The sequence below is a fragment of the Silene latifolia genome, chromosome 2 (genome assembly GCF_048544455.1).
Source record: "Silene latifolia isolate original U9 population chromosome 2, ASM4854445v1, whole genome shotgun sequence".
Taxonomy (NCBI): domain Eukaryota; kingdom Viridiplantae; phylum Streptophyta; class Magnoliopsida; order Caryophyllales; family Caryophyllaceae; genus Silene; species Silene latifolia.
Window position 1 is genome coordinate 95,566,928 of NC_133527.1, and position 27,505 is coordinate 95,594,432.

Consider the following 27,505-nt stretch of genomic DNA (forward strand, 5'->3'; position numbering starts at 1 on the left):
ACTTCAAAGTCCATTTTCGCTCTTGGCATCTCCCTTTTATGTCATGCTTCACTTGTCTCAGAATGTATCTAGGCGCCAATACTCTAGCTTCAATTCTCGCAATATTTCTGGCATTCCATATATGATACCATAGAGCTACAATTGCAGCCCCAATAATCTGCTTTTTCATCAAAGAGTTGCACCTCCATTTAAGAAACCAATCCACTACCCTTGCCTTAGGAATTGACATACCAATCCACGCATTAAAGAGATCCCAGCAGAGTGTGCTAAAAGTACATTCAGAGAACAGATGCTGATGAGTTTCAGTCTGTGAAGAGCATATTGCACAAGCCATATCATTAGTGATCCCAAAATTAAAGAGCCTATCCCTAGTCATCAGGCGACCCTGGACTACAAGTCAACCAATAAATGCATGTCTGGGAAGCAGGGTCCTATTCCAGATAAGAGGATACCAGGACATAGGTTGGTGCTGCCCCATAAGCCATTTATACTCACTGGACACAAGATAGCTCCCTAGTAGCAAAGCCCAAGTCCCATTAACAAAACCATCTTTCAGAATGTCCTTTACTTGACAGATTTTCCGCCAAGTCCAACTAGTATTAACTGAGGGTACAAAATAATTATTTTGTTCTTGATGCTGAGGAGGAAGTTTTGACGCCTCTGGATCTCTTCATCAAGTATCTCTTCATCCTAAATGTGCAAAACTTAGATTAAATCATCTGGTTTTTTTGCTGATAATCTCATGATATTTATGAGAGGGGATGTGCCTTCTATTGTTGCTGTTGCTACTTTCCTCTATGAGTATGCTAAAGTTTCTGGCTTATATGCTAATCCTTATAAGACTAGTGTTTACTATGGAGGGGTCAGCCAGGAGGTTAAGTACCAGATTGGGGCACTTACTGGTTATTCTGAGGACCAGTTCCCATTTAGGTACCTGGGTATTACCATGAACCCTGGTAGATTGGCTCGTGGGATGTTTCAGGCTATGGTGGATAAGGTTCAGGCTTCCATTCAGCATTTGACTGGTAATCTGCTATCCTATGTTGGGAAACTGCAACTTATCAACTCAGTCTTGTTTGGCCTTGAAAATTATTGGTGCTCTACCTTGTTATTACCTAAAGTGGTAGCTAAGTTGGTCAATAAGTTGTGTAAGAATTACTTCTGGGGTACTCCTTCTGGACAGCGCAAGACGACCTTCCAAAGTTGGGGTTCCATTTTTGCTCTTTGGCAGGAAGGAGGGTTCAACTGAAGGAAATGTAGATCTATATACATACTAACATACTCATATATGTCGAAATTAATTTGTCATAAAATTAAACATGGATTTTATGCATGCAAACATAAGATAAAATAGAGGAGAAATCATATTCTTACAATGGTATTTCGGTTCAAATGGGCACAAGTGAGTTCTCCTACTCACTTGTTCTTGAGCTCTCCAAATGGAAGAACAAGGATTCAAGTATAGAATCCCTCCCAAAAGCATATACCCAAGGAAATCTCTTAATAACTAATATTATGTAGATCTAGTAATAATATTAGTTATACTTAAAATATGACACAAAATAATATGTATTGGCACTACAAAATCTCGGCCAAAGGAAAGAGTTTTGTGTATTTTTTTTCTCTAAGTTTTCACAAGTTATAGAGAGATTTATTTTTCTTACTCTAGAAAAATATTTAGTGAAGTAATGAATGAATATTAGAGGAAAACATTTTAGTTTTCCATAAGGAAAACCGATTGGAGGGTTTTGGGAAGCCAATGCATGGATCCCTTTTTCTTCCCCATGAAGAGTAGGCTTGCATGCCTAGATATAGAGTCTAATAATTGTGTTTTTCCCTTATTAAAATAATCAACACAATTTATCCACTAACACCCTCTAATTTTCGGTACACGTGAGATAAAATGGGTAGTCCATTTTATTTTGTCATATGTCAATTTTGTCACATGTAACATGTTACATGACATGTTACAATGCAATGTATTTTTATCATATTAAAAATCAACATACTCATAAAATATGTCATTTACAAAATTGACTAGTAATTCATAATTACTCGTACCAAAAATGTTTCCAAATTATAAACTACAACATTCTGTATTTATAATAATTTATTCATTCCGTTTCAATTGTTTCTATAAACAATAATTTCATCCAAGTAATAAAATAATTCGATTACTTAGACCGTGTCTTATTTAATCACATTTACAATAAGATACGTAAATTATACTCACAAAATCATCCGTCAATTTTAAGTAATTTAATTAACTCATATCGGTATACGATTAATTAAATAATCAATTAAGAGTATTTCCCTATAGGTATGACCTAAGGGGATCAACTGATCACCACCGTCGCACGACAGTAATGTCAAACTCTAGTCAGCCAATCATTACCGATATGTGTGGACCAGTTGACTGTAAAAATTACATCCCACATGTATTCTTAAAATGAGATTTTAATAATGATATTTAAATCATGTGATCGCACTATTGTTGAGGACACATTTCCCAACAATCTCCCACTTGTCCTCGACAAGTGTGCTCCACCAATTCTCTTGTCCTATTACTATCTCCCACTCAATGCAAGGTGTCTTTCGGTCGTACTTGCAAGTGATCATATCGAGAGTGGTTTCCTCGATCCGGAGAATAACCGATTGACCGGATTTATCCACTCGGATACCTTCCGAGCGTGGCCACGCATTTCCAGTTCATTACTCCTCGAGTGGCCCTGAGATATTGTTTTAACCCTGACAAGGGGATGGACAATTCCTATCGCACTCATTCCCTTCGACTAGCCACAACCATCATAACCCAAAATATGCCCATTTGACCCCATTTACGAAGGTCGTAGTAACACAAATCAAAGTTAATCTGAAACTGAGCCATCTTAGGTGAATAGTCTTTAGTCAAAAGAATCGACTCATTTGAATACTATAGCAGCTCTCGCCACGACCAGGCTATATAAATTTGCCAGAACTCTATAAGCGGTCATAAGGCCCGACAAGGTGTTCCTAACAATCTGCCTATGTGATCGACTAGTCATCTCACATGACTCTATGGCATTTGAACTTGCCATCAATCGCATCACACTCTAGTCACTTCGAGACGTCACCTCATACAAGTGACTATGGGCGAATACAATGTTAATCCGTGTTCACTTTAACGGGGTTCAATTGTCACTACAACCCGTTTGGATGTAACAAAGTATAATAAAAGAGTTTTAAAGTAAAACTCGAACGACAAATGCGATTATCACATATGAATAGTCAATGCCTGATTACTATTTCATGTTCTATAATCTAATTTGATCTTGTACGTAGTTGTTCATTTCAATTCAATTGAAATGACATGACTCATCATGTTTAGCCTTTGAGAAGGCTTTGGTTAGTAGGTTTTATCAATTTCTTGTACCTTACTCAACCTTACTACATACTCGTTTTCCTTTGTAATGTATACATTTGCATCACAAAACTTTCTGAGTACGTGTCGAGATCCAATCATGACATAGGCCCTCTTAGCCTAAGAATAGCTCCCACTGTTTTCACAGTGTGCGGGACTCTTCCTTCTTGCACATCCCATGATTGCAAGTGTACTCAATTTCCGTTATAAATATCTCTCATTGTTCTTTATTGCCTAGAACGATTCTAGAAAATCTACTTCTTAATTATCATAACCACAATGGTATCTTAACCATCATAACCACAATGGTATCTTAACCATCCTAATGTGTTTTGATTATGGTTTTGTCGGAAACCATGCGCAACCTCAATTGTCAATTGTCACTTGTGTAACACCCTTACACAAGATTGCATCATAAACACTTTGCTTTACTTCTTTAATGCTTTTGCAAGCACTTAAGGGTAATCTTTACAGCTTACTTGGTAAAGATTACTTAAATTCGATTTTTGAAAACAATTCATCATACTCAAAGCATATGAAGTGTTATACATCATTTCCTTTTAATTGATTCGGCAACGGAAGCAAATGAAATCAATCAAATATGTTCAATTCAATTGAACTAGTCATGAATCTTATCAACATAAGACTTCTTACTGACGCTAATATCATGTGGATTTATCTTCATAAATCCAGATATTCACGATGTATTATAATACTCCAAAAGTCTTAAATCATTCTCAATGATCAATATGTCATCCACATATCGGACTAATTAAAAATTCCGTAACTCCCACTAAACTCCATGTATAAACACAACTTCTCGAGAAATGTTTTATCACATGATCAAAATGTTGATTCTAACTCATTGATGTCCTACTTAAGATCCTCTCTTAAGTTTCACATTATCTTAGGATTGCAAGAATCTACAAAACTTATGACATGTATTGAATACATTGCTTCTATTGAAGAAGTGGGTTTTAGATTCACTCGCTATGTATTTCATAACCTCATAATGAAACACAATCCCTAAGAAGATCTAAATAGACTTAATCATTTCAATTAGTGCAAAACCCTTTGCAACCAATTTTGCTTTGAAATATCTCTTTATTAGTGCAAAACCCTTTGTCACTAATCAAGCCCTTTTGATTCGGATTTTCATGGCTCTAAGCCTTGTATTGAGTTGTGACTTAAACACTCTTATGTAAGTCCTTTGTCGATTACTTTCCAGAAGTAATCAACTTGAATCAAACAATTTCTTTTGTAAGTTATAAGCTCTTTACTTTCTTAAAAGTAGCATGAATTCATCATTTTTAACAAGTGACGAATTTAACCTCCTAGGTTTTAAAGAAACAACACCTTACACAAAACGTCTCATGTAGCCAAGAAAGACCTCATGTAGCCAAGAAGGACCAGTTTCTTGCGACATAATATTCTTTGTGGCATTCTTTGTGGCTCTTGAATAATTTCTCCCACTCTGTCTTCTAAAAATAAACTTGTATTTTAGAAAGACAGCTTCACGAGCCGCAAAACCCGTCGTACTCGTGATAATTGAAGAGGAAAAATGAGCATTTGTTTCTTGTGATAAACTTACAACCATGGTACCCTTACCATTTCATATCTCATATGATTCGATTTAGTGGAAAAATAATTTAGACAAAATGATAAAATCCCCAAGAAGATCAAGTAACTCAAAGTAACTTGATTGAAGTCCAAACCATATCGAATAGCGTTTGATTTCTTATCCAACCACACATTAATCCATAATGCGTGCTAAGAGAGATTAATTTGTGATACTATATCACAATTCATTTGGCTTATATCAAAGTCTTCACTTTGATAATCCCATCACGACTAAATCGTGATTCCTTGAACTCTTTGAAATTCTTCAAAGATTTCTCTATTTACCTTATTAAGTGAACATATTAGTGTCAACTTAAATCGTTGGTAAAAGATAATGATCAACCTATTTTGGATCGATGATTTACAACCTCGATCTCCTTTTCAACCAAAAGGCACGAGACATCTTGCTTTGAATACAAGATACGCATATACCATTAACAATCTAATGGTTTCAAGAGTACTCGATAACTCTTTGCGTTCATCATTCCAAAATTTAAGGTTTAATCTTGGGTTACCAATTTGAGTCTTACATCATCTTCATGATATATCATTCTAGTTTGGTTTAGAATATAATCACCTTGATGATGGGCTAGCCATACATCAAATCATGGTGTATAGGGTCACAAAAGTGAAAACCTCTTTTGTATCTTAACAAGTTTATATTCTTATTTAGAGTTAATGCACTTAATAGTCATAATTAAGTACAACTTTAAATCCAAAAACTAGATTGAGTACACAATTACTCTATCTCTCGACTTCATTGTTGCTAGTCTTCATGTTCTAATCATCCTATGTATCAAACATAATGATGAAAACCACCACCGGTTTCTAATATTGACGGAGTAATACTAGCAAAATTTATGTTTAATCAAATAAACATTTAAAGAAGAAGGTTCAATTAGATGTCCCACAACTAACTTGTTGATTCTTCAATAATTTGGGGTAGTTTCCTTTCTCGTGTCTAACATTTAAGACAATGGAAACTTTATCGGTCGGGTTTGATAGGTTTAGTATCGTCATTCTCAACAACTTTACCTTTAACATTACCTTGTATCAATTCCATTATAATCTTTACTTCTTGAACCTCGTCCTCATCTTAACGGTTTAAGAGAATGCTCCCACTTAATTCAATGAGTCTTTGCTTTGAGAAGCAAAATTGAATTCATGAAGATTCACTCTTCATTTGTTCGTTTTAGTCTTAAAACTTTCATTGAAGTGGTTGCGTTATTTTGGTCAATTACGAATTCTCGACAAAACTAATTACCAAAACAATTTATCGCTTCAAGGTACTTAATTCATTTAAGTACATGAAAAATAATCCATTGTAAGTAGATGTGTTAGTCAAGAATCAAAAACCTGTTTGATAATGAATAACTTTAATCTATACTGTTAACAAGAGATCCTTAGCAATGGTTCGTTTGAGGTTTTAGAAGCAAATTCAAATTTTGTCTTTAGTTACGATGTTTTAATGGAGATTTGAATCAAAAACGAAATGATATCGTATATGAATTGTGGTAAAGAAATAGAACAATATAACAACGGAATAGTGGAAAACTTAACATTTATCGTTTTATTAATACTTGAAAAACAAGTAAAGCATTTACATAGTGACCTCTACCCAACTATGATAAATGATTCCAAGACCCAAATTCATATCGACTTAGGCACGGGGTAGCCGATGAAACCTTCATCAATATAACTCGGTGGATTAACCTTTTAATCGATTCTACTTTTAGAACTCTTGGTCGATAAAATTACTCTAATATTTATCTATAGCCCAAAACACATCAACAAGGGCACGGGGTAGCCGATGAAACCCTCATCAATTACTTTTGTTGAGTTCAATCCAAATTTCGAATAAATGTGTCCATTATCCAAACCCACATTAACTTAGGCACGGGGTAGCCGATGAAACCCTCATCAACATGAATTCGGTGGATTAGACATTTATCACCCACTTCCCCTACGTAACAAGGTTTGTACCCCGGGGTAGCCGAGTGCACTCCCTCGCGAAATAGGTTTTCATGGTTTCTACTATTTGGTAAGGCTATGTCTCAATTGTTTGTTTTAGCGAGAGGTCATGTCAATTTATTATCTATCACGTTTTAAGTGAACTAAAGCGGTGAACTATGATAATTCTAATTGACACGGTCGATAAACTCGATAAAAAAAAAAAAGAGGATGCATGTTTAGTTATGGCGATTTAGCGATGCATGCGACATAAAATAAAATGCAAGCATAAAAATAAATAAATCCTAGTATGGCCTTTCCTAAAATAGAAAAACTATTAATCTATTACAAATTCGGAAACCAACTCCATTGGTCCCTTGAACTTCGGTTGTGGCACGCATCTCGAGGTAACACCGTCTTTATGTATCGCCATTCTTGAAGTAATCCGTCTTTTGGAACTCCGGAATGAATAAAATTACATAATAAATTACATAATTTCCTATTATACATTTGTAACAAAAATAAAATAATCTATTAAATTACAAAACGGTGATACGAGATCACAATAAAAATTACAACCGAATCGATATTCCCATACATTTCGGGAAATACCAATTAAAATCTAAGGCCATACTAAGTAAAATTACATAATTCAAAATTACATAAATTAAAATTATGACAATCATAAAGAAAATGCAGCATTATAATATGTATGAACATGCTCAATTTTATGCTAAATCGCCTTTTTATTAGCCAATATCGTATATTACTCGGTTTTTACGGATTTACGTGATTTCAACATTTTACAATCACAAAAATACATAAACTCATATTTATGCATAAGTTAATTACCCTAACCTCTTAGGACTCAAAATATAGTCTTCACTAATAATTTGACCATAATTAACCTTTATTTACAAAATTGTTCATAAATGGACAAAAATTACAAAAATAAGCTATTAAACTTCAAATAAATCCAAAAATTTCAAATAAATTCAAAATTTGAAATTTAAATTCATGAACATTCTGGAAAAATTCCATGACACTCATAATGTTCAAAATCTTAGGTTAAAAATTTCGAAATTTTTTCGGAAAAACAATGTTGCGGTTTATCTATATTTAATAAAATAATCATAAAAACATGGAAAAATTATTTTCATTAAATTTTCAATTTTAGATCTGAAAAATATAATAAAATGCAACATTAGACGTTTTTCCTAAATCATAGATTATGTTTTATTAATTTTCAACTAATAATGTCACCATTTATGCCATTTTTCTTCAAAAATTCATAAATCATGCTAAAAGACTTCTTTATAGCCAATTATTTTACACACATCTTGTAAAATTGCATGTGACAACATATTAATTTTCTATGACCAGATTCGAAATTTAACTCATATTAACCTATTTTTCTCTTAAATCCGAATTTAATAATGAAAAATTCATTTTTCGAGCATAACAAGTCCAAAAATTATGAAACTTTACAGGTTATCTCAAAATAATATATGTAACAACATATCCAAAAACCAACTTAAAATTCGAAGTATAGCTAATTTTCGACCAAAAATGACATTTTTACTCATAAAATCACATTTAAATGTCATTAATGTAAATTATGAACAATAAAAATCCGAAAAATTAACCAAAATATCCTAAAACACTTTAGGACCAGAAATATTAACATGCATGGATTAATTTAGTGATATCTCATAATAACACAAATTTTACAAGTTTTATTTGTTATTCTTATAACTTGGAAAAACTTTTAACCAATTTGCATGCAAACAACCGTGGCTCATGATACCGATTGAAGGAAATGTAGATCTATATACATACTAACATACTCATATATGTCGAAATTAATTTGTCATAAAATTAAACATGGATTTTATGCATGCAAACATAAGATAAAATAGAGGAGAAATCATATTCTTACAATGGTATTTCGGTTCAAATGGGCACAAGTGAGTTCTCCTACTCACTTGTTCTTGAGCTCTCCAAATGGAAGAACAAGGATTCAAGTATAGAATCCCTCCCAAAAGCATATACCCAAGGAAATCTCTTAATAACTAATATTATGTAGATCTAGTAATAATATTAGTTATACTTAAAATATGACACAAAATAATATGTATTGGCACTACAAAATCTCGGCCAAAGGAAAGAGTTTTGTGTATTTTTTTTCTCTAAGTTTTCACAAGTTATAGAGAGATTTATTTTTCTTACTCTAGAAAAATATTTAGTGAAGTAATGAATGAATATTAGAGGAAAACATTTTAGTTTTCCATAAGGAAAACCGATTGGAGGGTTTTGGGAAGCCAATGCATGGATCCCTTTTTCTTCCCCATGAAGAGTAGGCTTGCATGCCTAGATATAGAGTCTAATAATTGTGTTTTTCCCTTATTAAAATAATCAACACAATTTATCCACTAACACCCTCTAATTTTCGGTACACGTGAGATAAAATGGGTAGTCCATTTTATTTTGTCATATGTCAATTTTGTCACATGTAACATGTTACATGACATGTTACAATGCAATGTATTTTTATCATATTAAAAATCAACATACTCATAAAATATGTCATTTACAAAATTGACTAGTAATTCATAATTACTCGTACCAAAAATGTTTCCAAATTATAAACTACAACATTCTGTATTTATAATAATTTATTCATTCCGTTTCAATTGTTTCTGTAAACAATAATTTCATCCAAGTAATAAAATAATTCGATTACTTAGACCGTGTCTTATTTAATCACATTTACAATAAGATACGTAAATTATACTCACAAAATCATCCGTCAATTTTAAGTAATTTAATTAACTCATATCGGTATACGATTAATTAAATAATCAATTAAGAGTATTTCCCTATAGGTATGACCTAAGGGGATCAACTGATCACCACCGTCGCACGACAGTAATGTCAAACTCTAGTCAGCCAATCATTACCGATATGTGTGGACCAGTTGACTGTAAAAATTACATCCCACATGTATTCTTAAAATGAGATTTTAATAATGATATTTAAATCATGTGATCGCACTATTGTTGAGGACACATTTCCCAACATCAACATCAAAGAACTCTTGAGTTGGAACAAAGCACTTATAAGTAAATGACTTTGGTTGCTTACTCAAGGTAAGGAGGGGATCTGGGCAACTTGGACTATGTCTTATATTACTCTTGGCTCCTCCATTTGGACTATCCAGTGCAAACCTCATTATGCTGAGAGTTGGCGTGCTATCCTTAAGACTAGGGATGATCTTTTGGCTATTGCAGGAGGTCAGCAGGGTGCACAAGCAGCTCTAAACTCTTGTGTCATCAATGGGGATTTTGTTGTTCGTAAAGCATATGATATTTTCAGGAAAAAACGCAGTAAATTAGGCTGGACCAAGGCTTTAGCCTGTACTGAGATCCTCCCTAAGCACAAGGTATGTGTTATTCAAGCTGCTCAGCAGGTCTTATCTACTATTGATAAGATCAGAGCCTGTGGCTATCATCTGGTGAATTGGTGCTGCTTGTGTGAAAAAGTTTGGGAATCTCATAGGCATCTATTTTTTAGATGCTCCTACTCTCAGCATATATGCAGATTAATGGTGAATTGGCTTGGTATAACTGGCTGCAGGTCTGATCTTTCTCTGAAAAATTGGTTGTATAGGATTTCTACTAAGGGTGGTCTGAGTGGTTGGAAGATAATCTTGGTTACTAGTTGCATTGCTGGGCTGGTCTATTCAATATTAGAGGAACGGAATAAACGAATTTTGAAAGGGCAAGCTAGGCATCCTGATTTAGTTGCCAAACATCTGCAGTGGACTTTACAAATCCGTTTGCTAGTTAGTAACAACTTTAGTATTCGCACTGGCTAGCTCTTAAGTAGAGTAGTGGACTTGTAACTTAGTTGGTTCATGATGGTGTTTTGTTTTTTGTAAGAGCCTTCTCATTTATTTTTTTCCCTATATGGATGAATATAGATGAGTATAACTTTCTTGCAAAAAAAAAGTAATAACAGTAATAATAATAATAATAATAATAATAATAATAATAATAATAATAATAATAATAATAATAATAATAATAATAATAATAATAATAATAATAATAATAATAATAATAATAATAATAATAATAATAATAATAATAATAATAATAATAATAATAATAATAATAATAATAATAACGATAATAACGATAATAATAACAATAACAACAATAATACTAGTAATAATAGGAATAATAATAATAATAATAACAACAACAACAACAACAACAACAACAACAACAACAACAACAACAACAACAACAACAACAACAACAACAACAACAACAACAACAACAACAACAACAACAACAACAACAACAACAACAACAACAACAACAACAACAACAACAACAACAACAACAACAACAAGCGTCTAAGCCTTTTTAAGATGTGTGGTTAGTCTTGAGTCATGTTTTTAGTGAAATCCGACTAAATTTGAGTTGTTGGGCCTTTTATAACTTATGGGCTTTTCTCCTCTTCTCTTTTCATAAAAACCTACCCCAAAACCCTCACATCTTCATCTCCCTCATTATTTTTCTGAAGTTCTTCTCTCAACAAAAACCTTTGATACACCACCTTCATACAAACCTAGATCCACTGATGCGTGTTATTTATATGATGTTTTACACCTCATTTTACATGCATTTCAGAGCTCATTTGTGTAGTTTATGCTACTATTTTCCCTATTTCCGTCTACTTTCGTGTTTTTGTACTTTATTGCATAAATGTGAAGAATCCAGCGGAAATCAAGCTGAATCCGTCCCCGAGTACATTGCATTGCATTTGACATGAAATATTTACTCAAGGAACGAGCATGGTGCGCATTTCGAGGTCCGAAAGACAAATCCACGAGAAGTTAGAAGTCAAGTATTAGCTACTTCGGTCGATCAACCGCTGCCCTTAGTCGATCGACCAACCCACGAGTTCCAGTAGCTACTGTTCAGCGAAGAGCAGTTGATCGACTGCCTTGCATGGTCGATCGACCAAGCCGCTAATTCTGACGTGAATAAGAAGATCGAGAATTAAGAAGCCCATTGTATATTAGGTTAAGGAATAAGTGTTACGTGTATTGCTATATAACGTAACTGAGGTTTTTCAGAACAGGAGTTCCTTTTTATCAAGTTCTATTATCAGTAATTAGGGATCAAAATATTGTTTTCACTTTCAATACAATTACTTTTGCATTCGGTTTTGGATCTTTATTCTGCAATTCTATTCGGTATTCTTCTGTTCCATTAATCAGTTTATTCAGTTTATTTCGTTCATAGTATAGAATTGCTAGATTAGTTTCCCAAAACCGAAATTATCATCTTATGTTATTTGTTTGTTTAATTATTTCAATCATGAATTCATCGGTTTTATTCCTTAATCTTAATGTTGTTTTCGTCATAGTCATGAGTAGCTAAATAGCCTGTGCTAGGATGTAGGGAATCTATAGGTTAGGCCGCATTAGAATAGGGAAGCCCTAATCGCGCCATGGTCGATCGACTGGGTTCCCTGGTCGATCGACTGGCCTCGTGAGATTACCTTCGTTTTAATCAATTTAATTGCTATGTTTGACGAATCGAGTGGACGCGACTAGTTGAATGTCTAGGATTTGACCAACCCAATAAAGATCGAAAGATAGGGAAGGGAGATAGCCTACCTAATTAAGACGACTAGATTAACGAGATCGAAAGATAAGTTAGTTTAGCCTTTTTAGTCACTTTTCAGGACGAGAGTTAGTATTAGTGATATTAGGGACATGTAGCGAGATCGAAAGATGCTACCTGTGAGAGTGGACCGAGAGGACCTCTTATTTTCCCGTCTCACGTGTTTGTTTTAGACCTACCTAGTATACTGCCGCCGAAAATACAGTGAACTGACCATCTTAGTACCCTTTTAATATCTGTTTTCATCAATTAGCTTAGTTTATCTTTCTTTTATTGCCTCTAGCTTTAGACCAAATCAAATCAAACACCCCCACAATCATTACTTTAAGACTAAAATTAGACAACTGATAATTGCACGTCTCTCTGTGGTTCGACCCTGACTGCCACTAGCTATAGTTGTAGTTTGGACTTATAAATTTTATCTTTGGTGCACAACGACGGGCATCAAATTTTGGCGCCGTTGCCGGGGAGGCAATTAATTAAAATTATTAGTTGTTTTATATTTGGTCTTTCTCTTAGTTTAAGGGACATCTGTTCCTTAAACTATTCTCATATTCTACTTGTAGTTTCTTATTATGCGCAGGTCACAGGGTGGTGAATTACTACCGTTCAATCCTGAGATTGAGATGACTTTGCGTGAGTTGAGGCGATCATCTAGAGTATTGCCGACAGAGGAAGAGTTGAGTACTCTGTCCAGTTACTACGAGAACGAGCTGTTTGAGGAGGATCCACATTCATCTACTATTTCCACTTCTTCAGCTGAGACCGTCACATCTCCAGACTTTCCAGTCATGGCTGAAGAAGCGAGTATAGCCAGTCACTCTGAGCCGACAGCTGCGAATCTTTATAAAGGATTCGTATTACCCGGGGAGGACAAAAAATTCGAGCCGAAGCCTTCTTATATTAACCTGGTTGAGAGAAACCAATTCGGGGGAGCTGCAAATGAATATGCAGCCAAGCATATGGAGACAATCATTGACTATTGTTGTTCCATACCTCCACCAACTGGTGTGACTCCGGATCATGTGAAGGAAACTATGTTTATATTCTCTCTTCGAGATGCTGCGAGGGAGTGGTACAGAGACCTGGATCGAGCTGCTAATGGGATCACTGACTGGAATTTGTTGGCCCTAGCATTTTACAAGAAATACTTTTCTGCCTCGAAGACGAATGCCATTAGAGCTCAGATCACGAGCTTTAAACAAGGTCCTGATGAGAACTTTCATGTGGCGTGGGTCCGTTTCAAGAAGTTGGTGCGAACCATTCCGCACCATGGGTTTGAGAAGTGGAGCCTATGCAATCAGTTTTATAATGGGCTCTATGACGATCAGAGAGCTATCCTGGATGCTGCAGCTAGTGGTAGGTTCCAGGAGAATGTTGGAGAGACTAAGGGGTGGAAAATTATTGATGATTTGGCCACCCATAAAGCTGAGCATGGGAATTCCAGGGGAAATCAAAGGAGAAGTGCTGAATCCCCTTATGTAGCTGCATTAGAGGCTCTCACGGCCAAATTTGATAAGTACGAGTTGGGAGGAGCTTCAAAAGGAGGGATCTATCATGTGAATGCGGTGTCAGACGGTCCTTTCGTCTGCAAAAGATGTGGAGCTGAAGGACATGTTTCAGACAATTGTCCTAATCCCTTTGAGTCTTGTGCTGCCTTTCAACATTATAGGCAGACAAACACTTACTTCGAGCCGAATACCCATCCCAACTTGAGGTAGAGTAGCCAAAATGTCCTAAATCCAACTCCACCTCCACAGCAGCAGCAGCAGCAGAATTATGTGCCCCCTCATAAGCAACAACAGTTCCAAAAGCCTCCATATGTTCCACAGTAGCAGCAGCAATCCCAAAGTTCTGATTTCAATGAGTTGAAAAATTTGTTGCTGAAAGAGTCTCAAGCTAGAGAGGCCGGGATGAAGATGTTGGAGAGCCAAATTGCTCAATTGGCAAGCAAGAATACAACTCGAGCTCCGGGACATTTACCAACGCAGACGGAGCAAAAAGAGACCCTTAATGCTATCACCTTGAGGAGTGGGTCTACACTTGATGGGCCTGCTATGGTCGAGGGAGCCACTGAAAAAGATGAGGCAGAACCAAGCAAGAAGAAGGCAGTGACGAACAATAACAAGAAAAAGACGATCAGCAGGTATGTCAGTCGATCGACCGACATACCCAGTCGATCGACCAGTCCGCGACAAATAGTAGCTTCTGGTCCTGTTGAAGTCAGCCGATCGACTGACCAACCTGGTCGATCGACTAACAGTGCTGCTGAAGGTGATTCTTTTCGTCCTCCAATGCCAAATAACTTGAGGGACCACTTGTTTCGGGGTACGACAACTCCGAAAATGTTGAGTCAGACCCAAATGCTGATGGGTCAGTTCCGGTTCCGATGTACGACTCGATGACGGTTAATGGCTCATTTTTGAGACGGTCTGAAGAGGGTTCGAGTTACAACAAAGAGAAGGTCGTGGATTTTCAGCCTAAATCCACTGACGCCGGCATGAGAGATTTAGAGGAGAGGGCTAAGTTGCTTCTTTCAGCCCCCTATCCGGAGAGATTGGTGCCGACAAAGGAACAGGTATCGTTTAATAAATTTGAAAATGTTGTTCGTAACTTAAACGTACAAGTTCCTTTTCTTGAATTAGTTAATCAAGTGCCTGCTTACATGAAATTTATGAAGCAATTATTGTCTAAAAAAAAGTCACTTGAAACTGTGCATACTGTCGCACTAACTGAGGAATCATGCTCTTATTTGACCCATACTGCACCTCATAAGCTAGAAGACCCAGGTAGTTTTTCAGTCCCATGTAATATTGGCACCTTTTCTATTGAGAAGGCCTTGTGTGACCTAGGAGCCAGTATTAGTGTAATGCCTTTGAGTCTTGCTAGGAAGTTAAAGTTGAATAGGTTTGTAGTCACGAACATGACAGTACAGATGGCTGATCGTTCTGCGGTCCAACCTATAGGAGTCTTAGAGGACATTCCTGTGCAAATTGGAAAGTTCTTCTTCCTTGTTGACTTCGTTGTACTAGATATGCCCGAAGATGCTCACATACCTATCATACTAAGTAGACCATTCCTGAACACTGTTGGTGCAGTGATAGATGTTGGCTCTGGGACTTTGACCTTCAAAGTAGGGAAACACTCCATTGTCTTTGCCTATCTCTGTTCCTATTCCTGTTGTAACACCTCCGCCCCAGACTGGGAGCAAATTGGAGGGAGATTCTTCTGTTTTGGATATTGCAGGAGCTGGTTTGGGGAAGGAAGAGCTACATGTTGCTCCAGCTGTGAAGGAGCCCATCGTTCAAAGAGGCGGTCTAGGATACCTTAGCTATGGCACGGATGAGGAGCCCGATGATGAGCCAGTCAAAGTGACGGATTCCGATTTGGATTCTGACGAGCTGGAGGAGGTCATTGAGTGGGAAGATATCATACATGTTGATCCGTTGAGTTCTACGGATGCTGGAGTCAAGAAGAGTGCAGCTGAGAAGATGAGCACTGTAGAGGCTACCTCTTGTAGCCAAAAGCCGAGCAAGTGGGCCATTCCATGGCCATTCTTGATCAACTATTAGTTGATCAAGACATTTAAAAAAAAACTATACATTTTATTGCTTGTAGACTCTTTTTATTACTTTATACCGTTACTTTGGGTTTTGCGCAATTTTGGGCGCGTTGTTATGTGTGTTTGCAGGTTTATAGACCTTGATAGCTCAATTTATTGAGCCAATTCGAAGAAATCAGAAAGTCACAGCAGCTATTCCAGTCGATCGAGTGGCCAGTATGGTCGATCGACTGAGCTGCGATTTCCAGGAGCTTCTGTTCCTGTTCACCTGGTCGATCGACTGGGTGATGTGGTCGATCGACCGCCTTGCGCTGCTGTACCTGTTCGCGACCTTTCCCCTACTGTGTTTGGTCGTTTTGCGGAATTTAGGGAGTCTTATTTCCTCTTTATTTTCAGACATATTTCTGTTATCTTCAGTTTTTAATTTTTGCACATAATTACCGCTTCAAAATTGTTTTCTCGGATTTTTGCGTGGTATTGTTGTCTTTTCAGGTACTTATTGGTAGCACTGCTAGCTACTGAAACCTCCTAGCTCACGCTGGTTTGGGGAGGTTTCCTTTTGCTGGGCTTAAAGTCTTGTGAGTTTCCGAGTTCTTATTTCATGTTTTGTTTAGTTAATTTATGGCAAATTCCCGTTTTCCCTTTTTATTTCATTACATGATTTTGCACAATGGGGACATTGTGTGATTTGGTTTGGGGAAGGGTTTTGCGTTGCATTTCATTTGCTTGCATTCACGTTTACATTTTTGTCTTGCATTGTTGTTTATTTTCCCTTATACAAAAATAATTTCAAAAAAATTGAAAATTTTCAAAAATTCAAAAAAATGCACGTTTATTTTAGCATATAGGTCGAGTCGGAACGGTAGTATTTCAATGATGACATTGCATTTGCATCTGTTTTATGCCTAAGTCGTGCCTAATTGATATGTTATTAGTAGAATCACATATGCATATCTACGAGTTTTCGTTAATATCTTGCTGAACTTGAAACTTGACTTAAAATTTTGGCAAACTACATCATTTTCTGAGGTTTAGAGCCTATAACTGGTGTCATTCATGACCATTTAATCTAGGAATGTGAGTAGTTACTCCTTATAAGACATGTTACATTAATTTGCATAAATATGAACTTAATCTGCTTAATACCTGTATGCATTCGGTTCGTTGTTAGTTGACACATGTGGTAGAGGTCCCCTTTTCTCATTTTACCCATAAGCTCCACACTGCCAAAAATAGCCTTTGTGTCCCGTTAAATACATCCTACATTTAGCCTGCCTTTGTCAAGCTAGTAGTTTACGTTTTGGGATTGTTACTTCATTTTTGGTAGCTAAATGCTCATTTTGAGATAAAGTTGGGAAGAGATGGAAAAGGAAAGAAAGAAGAAAAAGAAAAAGAAAAGAAAAGAAAAATGATTCGGAAAAGAAATAAAAAAAAATGTGAGTTGTAATGTAGAGGACGGTCGATCGACTGCCCATTCCGGTCGATCGACTGAAACCCGAGAAAGAGGAAAAAAAATCAAAAATCACATGGTTTGAATCTTTATGAGTTGGTGATTTATACTCCCATGTTTCATTTGTATCTTATGGGGAGTTGTTTAATTATGGATATTGTGAGTTTTGTGCTTGCTTTAGCACCGTTTCATTGAAATTTTGAGCAAGAATTTGGGATGGTTCATTAATTTGGTTCCCTTAGTTACTAGCTTGGCTTTTAACTCTGTTTTTTATCCAAATTCGTCTTAGCCCTTCTTGCCCATAGCCTCACATATCCATATTTACCTCGGCATGTGTCATGGTCATCTGTTTGGTTGGAATGCATATGTACGGTTGTAGATATTACTTTCATATTATGTTGCAGGCATGTTCTTATAGGTCGTAGTTAGGTGAGTGTCACTAACAAGATGTATTTTTTCTATCTTTTACATATTTTCACCTATGCTTATTTGAGTGATTTGAGCGACCCGTGAGAGTCCATAATGATAAGTCTCTATAGTTGACGGTTCAGCAGTTTTTAACGACTTCATAACTCGTTTGCATGATTCATATTGCAAGTTGATTGTTGGTTATTGCATTAAATTGGTTTAGGCTATTCGGTGTGCATTTCGCTCTGAGATTAAACTCGTTCCATTAGGTTTTAGGATCGAGTCTTGTTCTTGCTTGAGGATAAGCAAGGGTTTGGTTTGGGGAAGTTTGATGCGTGTCATTTATATGATGTTTTACACCTCATTTTACACGCATTTTAGAGCTCATTTGTGTAGTTTATGCTACTATTTTCCCTATTTCCGTCTACTTTCGTGTTTTTGTACTTTATTGCAGAAATGTGAAGAATCCAGCGGAAATCAAGCTAACTCCGTCCCTGAGTACATTGCATTGCATTTGACATGAAGTATTTACTCAAGGAACGAGCTTGGTGCGTATTTCGAGGTCCAAAAGACAAATCCACGAGAAGTTAGAAGTCAAGTATTAGCTACTTCGGTCGATCGACCGCTGCCCTTAGTCGGTCGACCAACCCACGAGTTCCAGTAGCTACTGTTCAGTGAAGAGTAGTCGATTGACTGCCTTGCATGGTCGATCGACCAAGCCGCTAATTCTGACGTGAATAAGAAGATCGAGAATTAAGAAGCCCATTGTATATTAGGTTAAGGAATAAGTGTTACGTGTATTGCTATATAACGTAACTGAGGTTTTTCAGAACATGAGTTCCTTTTTATCAAGTTCTAATATCAGTAATTAGGGATCAAAATATTATTTTCACTTTCAATACAATTACTTTTGCATTCGGTTTTAGATCTTTATTCTGCAATTCCATTCGGTATTCTTCTGTTCCATTAATCAGTTTATTCAGTTTATTTCGTTCATAGTATAGAATTGCTAGATTAGTTTCCTAAAACCGAAATTATCATCTTATGTTATTTGTTTGTTTAATTATTTCAATCATGAATTCATCAGTTTTATTCCTTAATCTTAATGTTGTTTTCGTCATAGTCATGAGTAGCTAAATAGCCTGTGCTAGGATGTTGGGAATCTATAGGTTAGGCGGCATTAGAATAGGGAAGCCCTAATCGTGCCATGGTCGATCGACTGGGTTCCCTGGTCGATCGACTGGCCTCGTGAGATTACCTTCGTTTTAATTAATTTAATCGCTATGTTTGACGAATCGAGTGCACGCGACTAGTTGAATGTCTAGGATTTGACCGACCCAATAAAGATCGAAAGATAGGGAAGGGAGATAGCCTACCTAATTAAGACGACTAGATTAACGAGATCGAAAGATAAGTTAGTTTAGGCTTTTTAGTCACTTTTCAGGACGAGAGTTAGTATTAGTGATATTAGGGACCTGTAGCGAGATCGAAAGATGCTACCTGTGAGAGTGGACCGAGAGGATCTCTTATTTTCCCGTATCACGTGTTTGTTTTAGACCTACCTAGTATACTGCCGCCAAAACTACAGTGAACCGACCATCTTAGCACCCTTTTAATATCTGTTTTCATCAATTAGCTTAGTTTATCTTTCTTTTATTGCCTCTAGCTTTAGACCAAATCAAATCAAACACCCCCACAATCATTACTTTAAGACTAAAATTAGATAACTGTCAATTGCATGCCTCTCTGTGGTTCGACCCTGACTGCCACTAGCTATAGTTGTAGTTCGGACTTATAAATTTTATCTTTGGTGCACAACGACGGGCATCATCCACCATAACTTGCTCATTTCTCGACCAATTCTCGTGATTTCCGCGTCATTCTCTTCCTCTCCTCGCCCTCCATCTTTCTAGGTAATAAACTTCTAGCCTTTTGCGTCTTTTAGAAAAATTCATCTTTTTGTGAGATGAGTTTTCTCACTCTTTTTTCCTTAAACTTGTTCTAGGATGAAGCTTTAGCATTCCGGGGTGATATTAAGTCGGAATCATGTTGTTTTATGAGATAAAAGGTAACAGTGGTAGGTTACTCGACATTATGTCAATTTGGGTGTTTATATGTTGTATTTTGTTCATGTATGTTAAAGTTTGATTCCTTACATGTTTTTACTTGTTTGTTGTTGAATGAGTTTTTGTGTGGAATCCTCTCTTGGTGGTTTTAGAAAGTTTCTTGTCTTTTGTTTACATGGATGAATTAGTGAAGAAACCGTCTTATTCATGCTTAATAATTATGCTTAATTATGTCATGAAGTTGTTAGTTCTGAATTGATTGAAGTTGAATCAAATCTTGTGTTTTAAATCCTCTTTTATGATTTGATTGCACACTTAATACTTGGATGAAGTTATTTGGGTAATATATGATGGAATTGGGATGGTAATAGTATGATAAAAATTGATTTAGGGATGAATATGAAGATTGTTGTGTTGTGAAAAACAGTGAATTACGCAGGCTGCGCACCTCGGCGCAGGTTGCGTTATAGCCTGGACTAGTTTTCATAAATGGCCATAACTCCTTCGTTACTTATCTTTTTTAGGCTTATGACCTACCTTTAGAATCATAAGAGGATAAGATATAACCTCAAATTGGGTTCACCTCATTTTCTTGCCTAAAACTTGAGTTATGATCGTTTGAAGTTGACTCTTGTTATAATTGAGTTCTAAACTTGTTATTTTGAATTGGGGTTTTTGTTTCTTGATTGGTATGCTTATTAAACTTGGCTCTAATGCTTGTGTATGGTGTGCTGACACTTCGTTATCATTGGAGCCCTTGATTATATCTCATTCACGGTATAAACATCGGTTTTGGTTGTTAAGCTTAAATGTGGTTCGGTTTGGGTTGTTTACATTTTGCCTAGTGTTTCGCATTACTTAACTCATTTGTTATCGTTTGTTTATACTATGCTTAAGTAACATGTATATATGACACATAACGTTTATTCATTCTATAAAAGAATGGAATGGTATAGTATATTTTACTTATGGGTTGTTACTTGCTCTTTTTAATGTCTTCGTCATATTTCAGGTATGAGTGATTTATTCTAAGTAAGTACTTGTAATAAGTCGTATTCTTTTGAAAATGCCATAATGCTATGCCTTCTTGCTTGACTTACCTTTACGCCTTACTTGTGCCGTTCTGCCAACTGTTGGTTAACTCATGCTCTTTCCGCCTCTTTCGTGTTGTTCTGCCGAATTCGGGGTACTCGACATCTATTCTGTCGATCGAGTCTTGAATGCGAAATGTTTATCGCATGTCGAATCGGGTAAAGTACATCCTGATAGTCTAGCTAGATTTAGACTAGGACCGTATATATTATTGTCGTCCTACCAGGAGGATTTTAGTCTTAGAGAAGTAAATGTCTTACTTGGTTATGGTCATTGGCATATGTCTTTCTACATGAGAGTTTACGTCTTATGTGGTTGAATGTAAGAGTCTTGGTCCTATCGGACACTCGAGGTGATATGCAAGCCTTCTAAGTACGATATGATCGCCGGGATTAATGCTCACATCCGTTCTTATGGTGAGATGCAAGCCATGAGTGCGCATGTGACATTAATTGCCACGTCCCGTGCAATGTTAGAATATTTCAAAAGTAATGGTTATGGTTTTCATCTATATATATTGCGATGATTAACCACTCGTTTATCTATCTCACATGACTTAAGTACTAGTCTTGTATAATTTGGATAGTTGCATATGTCATATTTCATTGAAAATTATTTTCATAATTTTCATGTTTAAATTGAGTCGGAACGTGCAAGCAGAAATGCAAGAAACATGCAGGCATAGAAATGGATGCATACCTCCCCAAACCAAACCGTACAATGCCCTCATTGTACCAAAGATAGGGAAAGAAATGCAAACTGAAGGAAAACGAGAAGTGGAGTCGGGAACTTACAAAACGTCATTAGCGGGACCTCCCCAAACCGACCATGAACATGGGAGGTCAAAGAAAGTCAACAAGAATTTGCGGACGTAAAACAATGGTGGAAGTCATAATTGCTCGATCGTCCTCCTGGAACAGCTCGATCGAGTGAGCCTAAGCCTTAGAAGAGCTCGATCGACTACCAACCCACTCGATCGAGCGGGCACGAGTAAGGATCTGGTCGATCGAGGACATCACCCCTCGATCGAGTGGCAGCCGCGCCAGAAAGTGCTCGATCGAGCACAAAGTCCTTCGATCGAGTACTTTTAATCGCGCTTTAAACGCATAAAAGCAAGGAAAAACACAAAAATTGTTCCAAAGCAGCGTCTAAATGTTAACTTAAGGTGAAAGAAGAGCAAATAAACTGAAAAAACAAAAAGTTCAACAAAAGCACAAATAAAATCGTCCGGCCGCTTCCTCCCGGAGAGCGCTGTTTAATAGGTCCCGCACGACCTTTACGGTATCAAGTTCTTTGGTGCGTCGAGCTCGTCGAAGTGCAAGACTTCAACGGGGTTGTCCGCTTCACTCGCCTCATAGTAATGCTTCACGTATTGGCCATTTACCTTGAATCTATGGCCCTCGAGTCTTCAAGTTCTACGGATCCAAACTTAGTGACGGGCCATCACGTATATGGACCAGTCCATCCGGACTTGACTTGCCAGAAACATCTCAACCGGGCATTAAACAAAGAACACCTTCGCCCCACATGGAACTCCCGAGGTATGATCCTCTTGTCATGCCATCTCTTCGTCTTCTCCTTGTAAATGCGTGAGCTATCATAAGCATTGAGCCTAAACTCCTCTAACTCATCAAGCTGCAAAAGACGATTCGACCACACGTTTAGGATCATAATTAAGCTCACGAATTGCCCACCAGGCCTTACATTCCACTCAACGTAAGTGACACGATTTCCCATAAACTAACCTATAAGGTGATGCACCAATTGGTGTCTTAAAGGCGATTCTATAGGCCCACAAAGTCATCTAGCTTAAGACTCCAGTCTTTCCGTGATTTAGAAACTACTTTGGACAAGATCTCTTTCACTCGCGATTAGAGACCTCTACGACCACTAGTTTGGGGATGATACCCCAAACCACGCCGTGTTGGACACCAACTCTAGACAAGTATGGAAGTGAGTTTCTTTTCCTTAAAATGCATCCCCCCATCACTAATGACGACCCTAGGGACACCAAAACGGGGGAATATGATCTTTTTGAACATTTTTATCACGGTCTTACCGTCACAATGGGGTGAAGCAATTGCCTCAACCCACTTTGACACATAGTCTACAACTATACTAAAATGTACACTGTTACCTTTCTTGGATGGGAACGGTCCTTGGAAATCGATGCCCCAGACATCGAAAACCTCAACCTCTAGGATGCCGTTTTGTGGCATCTCATGTCTCTTCGAAATGTTCCCCGACGGCATGCATCATCAAGTCGAAACAAAAGACTTGGCGTCGGCACAAAGAAGGCCAAGAAAAACCAGGACTGAAGTACCTTAGCCACGGTGCGCGATGGACCGTGGTGACCACCATATGAAGAGGAGTGACAGCCTTCCAGGACTATTTTGGTCTCCCACTGCGGAATACACCGTCTGTAGAGACCGTCTGCACATTCCTTAAACAGGTAAGGATCATCCCAGAAGTACTGTTTAGCGTTATAGAGGAAACGCTTCTTCTGCTGAGAAGAAAGATCAGGCGGCAGCTTGCCACTGACAACGAAGTTAGCTATATCTGCATACCAGGGTTCCTGGTCAACAATAGACGATATAGCAGCAATTAAAGTATCGTCAGGGAAAGAATCATCAATAGGGAGAGAATCTTCCCCTTCTTGTCGCATCAGCCGCGACAAGTGATCAGCTACAACGTTCTCAGCCCCTTTTTTGTCTTTGATCTGCAAATCAAACTCCTGAAGAAGGAGTATCCATCTCAGTAGCCGCGGTTTGGCCTCCTTCTTAGCAAGGAGATGCCTCAGAGCTGCATGGTCAGTAAAAACAGTGACTTCTGACCCAACTAGATAAGTACGAAACTTCTCTAAGGCATAAACTACAGCTAACAACTCCTTCTCAGTGGTAGTGTACTTCACTTGAGCCTCATCCAGAGTTCGGCTCGCATAGTAAATAGCATTCAAGGCTTTGTCTTTCCTCTGGCCAAGCACCGCTCCTAGTGCATAGTCACTCGCGTCGCACATGATCTCGAACGGCAAGTCCCAGTTGGGAGGCTGTATGATCGGCGCGGAGACTAAGGCCTGCTTTAACCTGTTAAAAGCAGAAAGACAAGCATCAGTAAACATAAAAGGGGCATCTTTAAGCAACAGCTGTGTAAGTGGTTTAGCAATTTTGGAGAAATCCTTGATAAACCGGCGATAAAAGCCAGCGTGACCAAGGAAGCTCCTCACCCCCTTAACATTAACAGGAGGTGGTAATTGCTGAATCACTTCCACCTTTGCTTTGTCAACTTCTATTCCCCTATCAGAAACCAAGTGCCCCAAGACAACTCCCTCGTTGACCATAAAGTGGCACTTTTCCCAATTCAGCACAAGGTTAACCTCAATACAGCGCTGCAACACTTTCTCAAGGTTAGACAGACAATCAGAAAAATCACTTCCATAAACACTGAAGTCATCCATAAAAACTTCCATGATAGACTCAATATACTCTGAAAATATCCCCATCATACACCTTTGGAAGGTGGCAGGGGCATTGCACAAACCAAAAGGCATTCTCATGCACGTGCAAAAACGCCCTTGGGACGGGTAAATGTAGTCTTGGCACGATCGTCCGGGTGGATAGGGATCTGAAAGAACCCTGAATACCCGTCTAAATAGCAGAAAAATTTGTGGGAAGCTAACCTTTCTACCATTTGATCAATAAAAGGAAGGGGGAAGTGGTCTTTCTTAGTGGCGGCATTCACCGTCCTCGTAGTCTATGCACATCCGCCAACCAGTCACTACTCGGGTAGGTATTAATTCATCTTTATCATTCCTAACTACAGTTGTCCCTCCTTTCTTCGGGACTACCTGTACTGGGCTTACCCATCTAGAATTACCTACCGAATAGATAATACCTGCATCCAGCAGCTTCATTACCTCAGCCATCACAACATCCTGCATCTTCTGGTTCAACCGACGCTGACCCTGCCTGCAAGGTTTGTGATCCTCCTCCAGCTCTATCCTGTGCATACAAATATCGGGACTAATCCCCGTGATATCATCCAGTGAATAGCCCATCGCCTTCCTGTTTTTCTTAAGTACAGCTAACAAAGAAGTCAGCTGTTCATCACTAAGCTTAGCACTAACAATGACAGGATACTGCTCTGTGTCGTCAAGAAAAGCATATTTAAGGTGAGATGGGAGAGGCTTACGGTCCGGTACCTTTACCTCAATGGAGCAAAGAGTGCTGATCATTTGTTCCACCTGCTCTCCCTCGTGCTCATCTAGATCATCAACTAGCAAATCCAATGCAGCGTCATCGTTCTCTGGGCTATCTGCACACTCATCAAAAAGCATGAGAGCTTCCAGTGGGTCCTTCATAAAAGAACCCGACCAGAAGTCATAAATAGACTCATCAATGATATCGACCGAATAACAAGTGTCCTCTATCATTGGGTGGGCTAAAGTCCTGGGCAAACTGAATGTGATAGCGTCATCCCCTACTGCAAGAGTCAGACGCCCTTGTCTGACATCAATAACGGCCCCAGCTGTACAAAGGAACGGTCTTCCTAAAATAATCTGGGTCCGGGTGTCCTCAGCTATGTCCAAAACAATGAAATCTACTGGGATGTAAAGCTTGCCTATTTTCACAGGCACATCCTCCAAGACACCTAAGGGTCTCCTAACAGATCTATCAGCCATCTGTAGGGTAATGTTAGTCACTTTGAAGTGACTCAGTTTCAATTTCCTGCAAACAGGAAGGGGCATGACACTAACACTGGCACCTAAATCGCAAAGGGCCTTATCAATAATCAAATCACCTATGACACAGGTAATAGAAAAGCTGCCCGGGTCTTTCATTTTTGGAGGGGCCTTATTCAACAACAGGTTACTAGACTCTTCCATAAATGAAATCGTCTCAAATTCACTCAAGTTCCTCTTACGCGTCACGATATCTTTCATAAACTTAGCGTAAGTGGGCACTTGAGTGACAAGTTCGGAGAAGGGAACAGTTACCTGGAGGTTCTTCACGATGTCCACGAACTTACCGTACTGTTGCTCGATCCTTGCATCCTTCAGACGACTCGGAAAAGGTACCCTGGTAGCTATGAGTGGTCCTGCGACCTTTCCTTTACCCTTGTCAATTCGTGACGTCTCCACAGCAGGGGGGGATGACACGGTGGCGGTATTAATTAACAAATTGGGATTCACGCCACTTACAGCTCTGGATCGAACGTCTTCACTGGTCGATCGACCAGTTTCTTCCTCAGCTTCACTCGATCGACCTATTCTGGAACTCGATCGAGTGCTTCCTTCAGCCTCTTTACTCGATCGACCAACCTGGGTCTCTTTACTTCTCGATCGATCACAATGTCACTCGATCGAGTGACTGGTAATTAGAACCGCTCGATCGAGTGGTTGAGTTGCTCGATCGAGTGGTGACTTCACACGCAGACAAGCATTTCTGCAGGAACTCATCTAAGTCGTCTTCTTCATCACCGTCAACACCTCGTTACCTTCGTGAAGAAGGTCATCATGGAAATTCATCCCACCGACGGGGATCACAATTTGGAGAAGTCTTGGCTTGATCTGCCATGAGTGTTAGGCTGCGCGACTTGCTCTCTTAACTCCGATATAACAGAATCCGATTGTAACATGATGGATTTCAGTTCGGCAATTGCTTCTCTTGAAGAAGGAGAGCCCGGCTGTGATATTGGCGTAGAAGGGGTCGAAACGCTCTTTATCTCCTCATACAACTGGGAGAAGGGAACTCCCTGCTTGAACTTCTTGTATGCAATGGCACGCTCTACACCTGCCGTGCACTCATAAAGGTCATGCCCTTCCTCGCCGCATCTACCACATGGCTCGTATGCTCTCTGTAATCGTAGGCATCTTGACAAATAGACTGTTATCCTGCAAAACTAATCAAGCTTCGCGAAAATGATATCAGTCTCAAGGAATGAATCCCTTGAGACGAAAGACAAACTTAATTAAAGCAACAAAGATTGCGCCACCTCCCCGGCAACGGCGCCAAAATTTGACACGTCTGTCGCGTACCTGTCAAAAATAAACCAACTGGTTCCAACTAACTAATATAGCTAGGGAAGTCGGGTCGAATCCACAGAGAGGTAGGAACTTTTCTGCTAAACTAAGTTCGTCAAGGTAACCAAAATGGGGGTTTAATAATTGTGATTTCTAAACTAACGAGTAAAAGGAAGAGGAGTAAGGGTAGGAGTTTAACAGATAAGAGAGAATAGCTAAGACAAGCGGTTCACCAT

The 27,505-nt window shown here is 38.2% G+C and overlaps 2 protein-coding genes across 2 annotated transcripts; both read left to right on the forward strand.

Annotated features, from left to right (window-relative positions):
• Positions 1-751: 751 nt before the first annotated feature.
• LOC141641113 (uncharacterized) lies at positions 752-1,249 on the forward strand. The gene has a single exon (XM_074449790.1). The coding sequence runs from the start codon at positions 752-754 to the stop codon at positions 1,247-1,249; it is 498 nt and encodes a 165-aa protein (XP_074305891.1).
• An 8,899-nt stretch (positions 1,250-10,148) lies between these two features.
• LOC141641114 (uncharacterized) lies at positions 10,149-10,847 on the forward strand. Its single transcript, XM_074449791.1, has one exon. The coding sequence runs from the start codon at positions 10,149-10,151 to the stop codon at positions 10,845-10,847; it is 699 nt and encodes a 232-aa protein (XP_074305892.1).
• Positions 10,848-27,505: the final 16,658 nt, after the last annotated feature.

Bases quoted from the DNA above. Each gene is read 5' to 3' on its own strand.
- LOC141641113 (XM_074449790.1), top strand. From the start codon at position 752: ATGAGAGGGGATGTGCCTTCTATTGTTGCTGTTGCTACTTTCCTCTAT.
- LOC141641114 (XM_074449791.1), top strand. From the start codon at position 10,149: ATGTCTTATATTACTCTTGGCTCCTCCATTTGGACTATCCAGTGCAAA.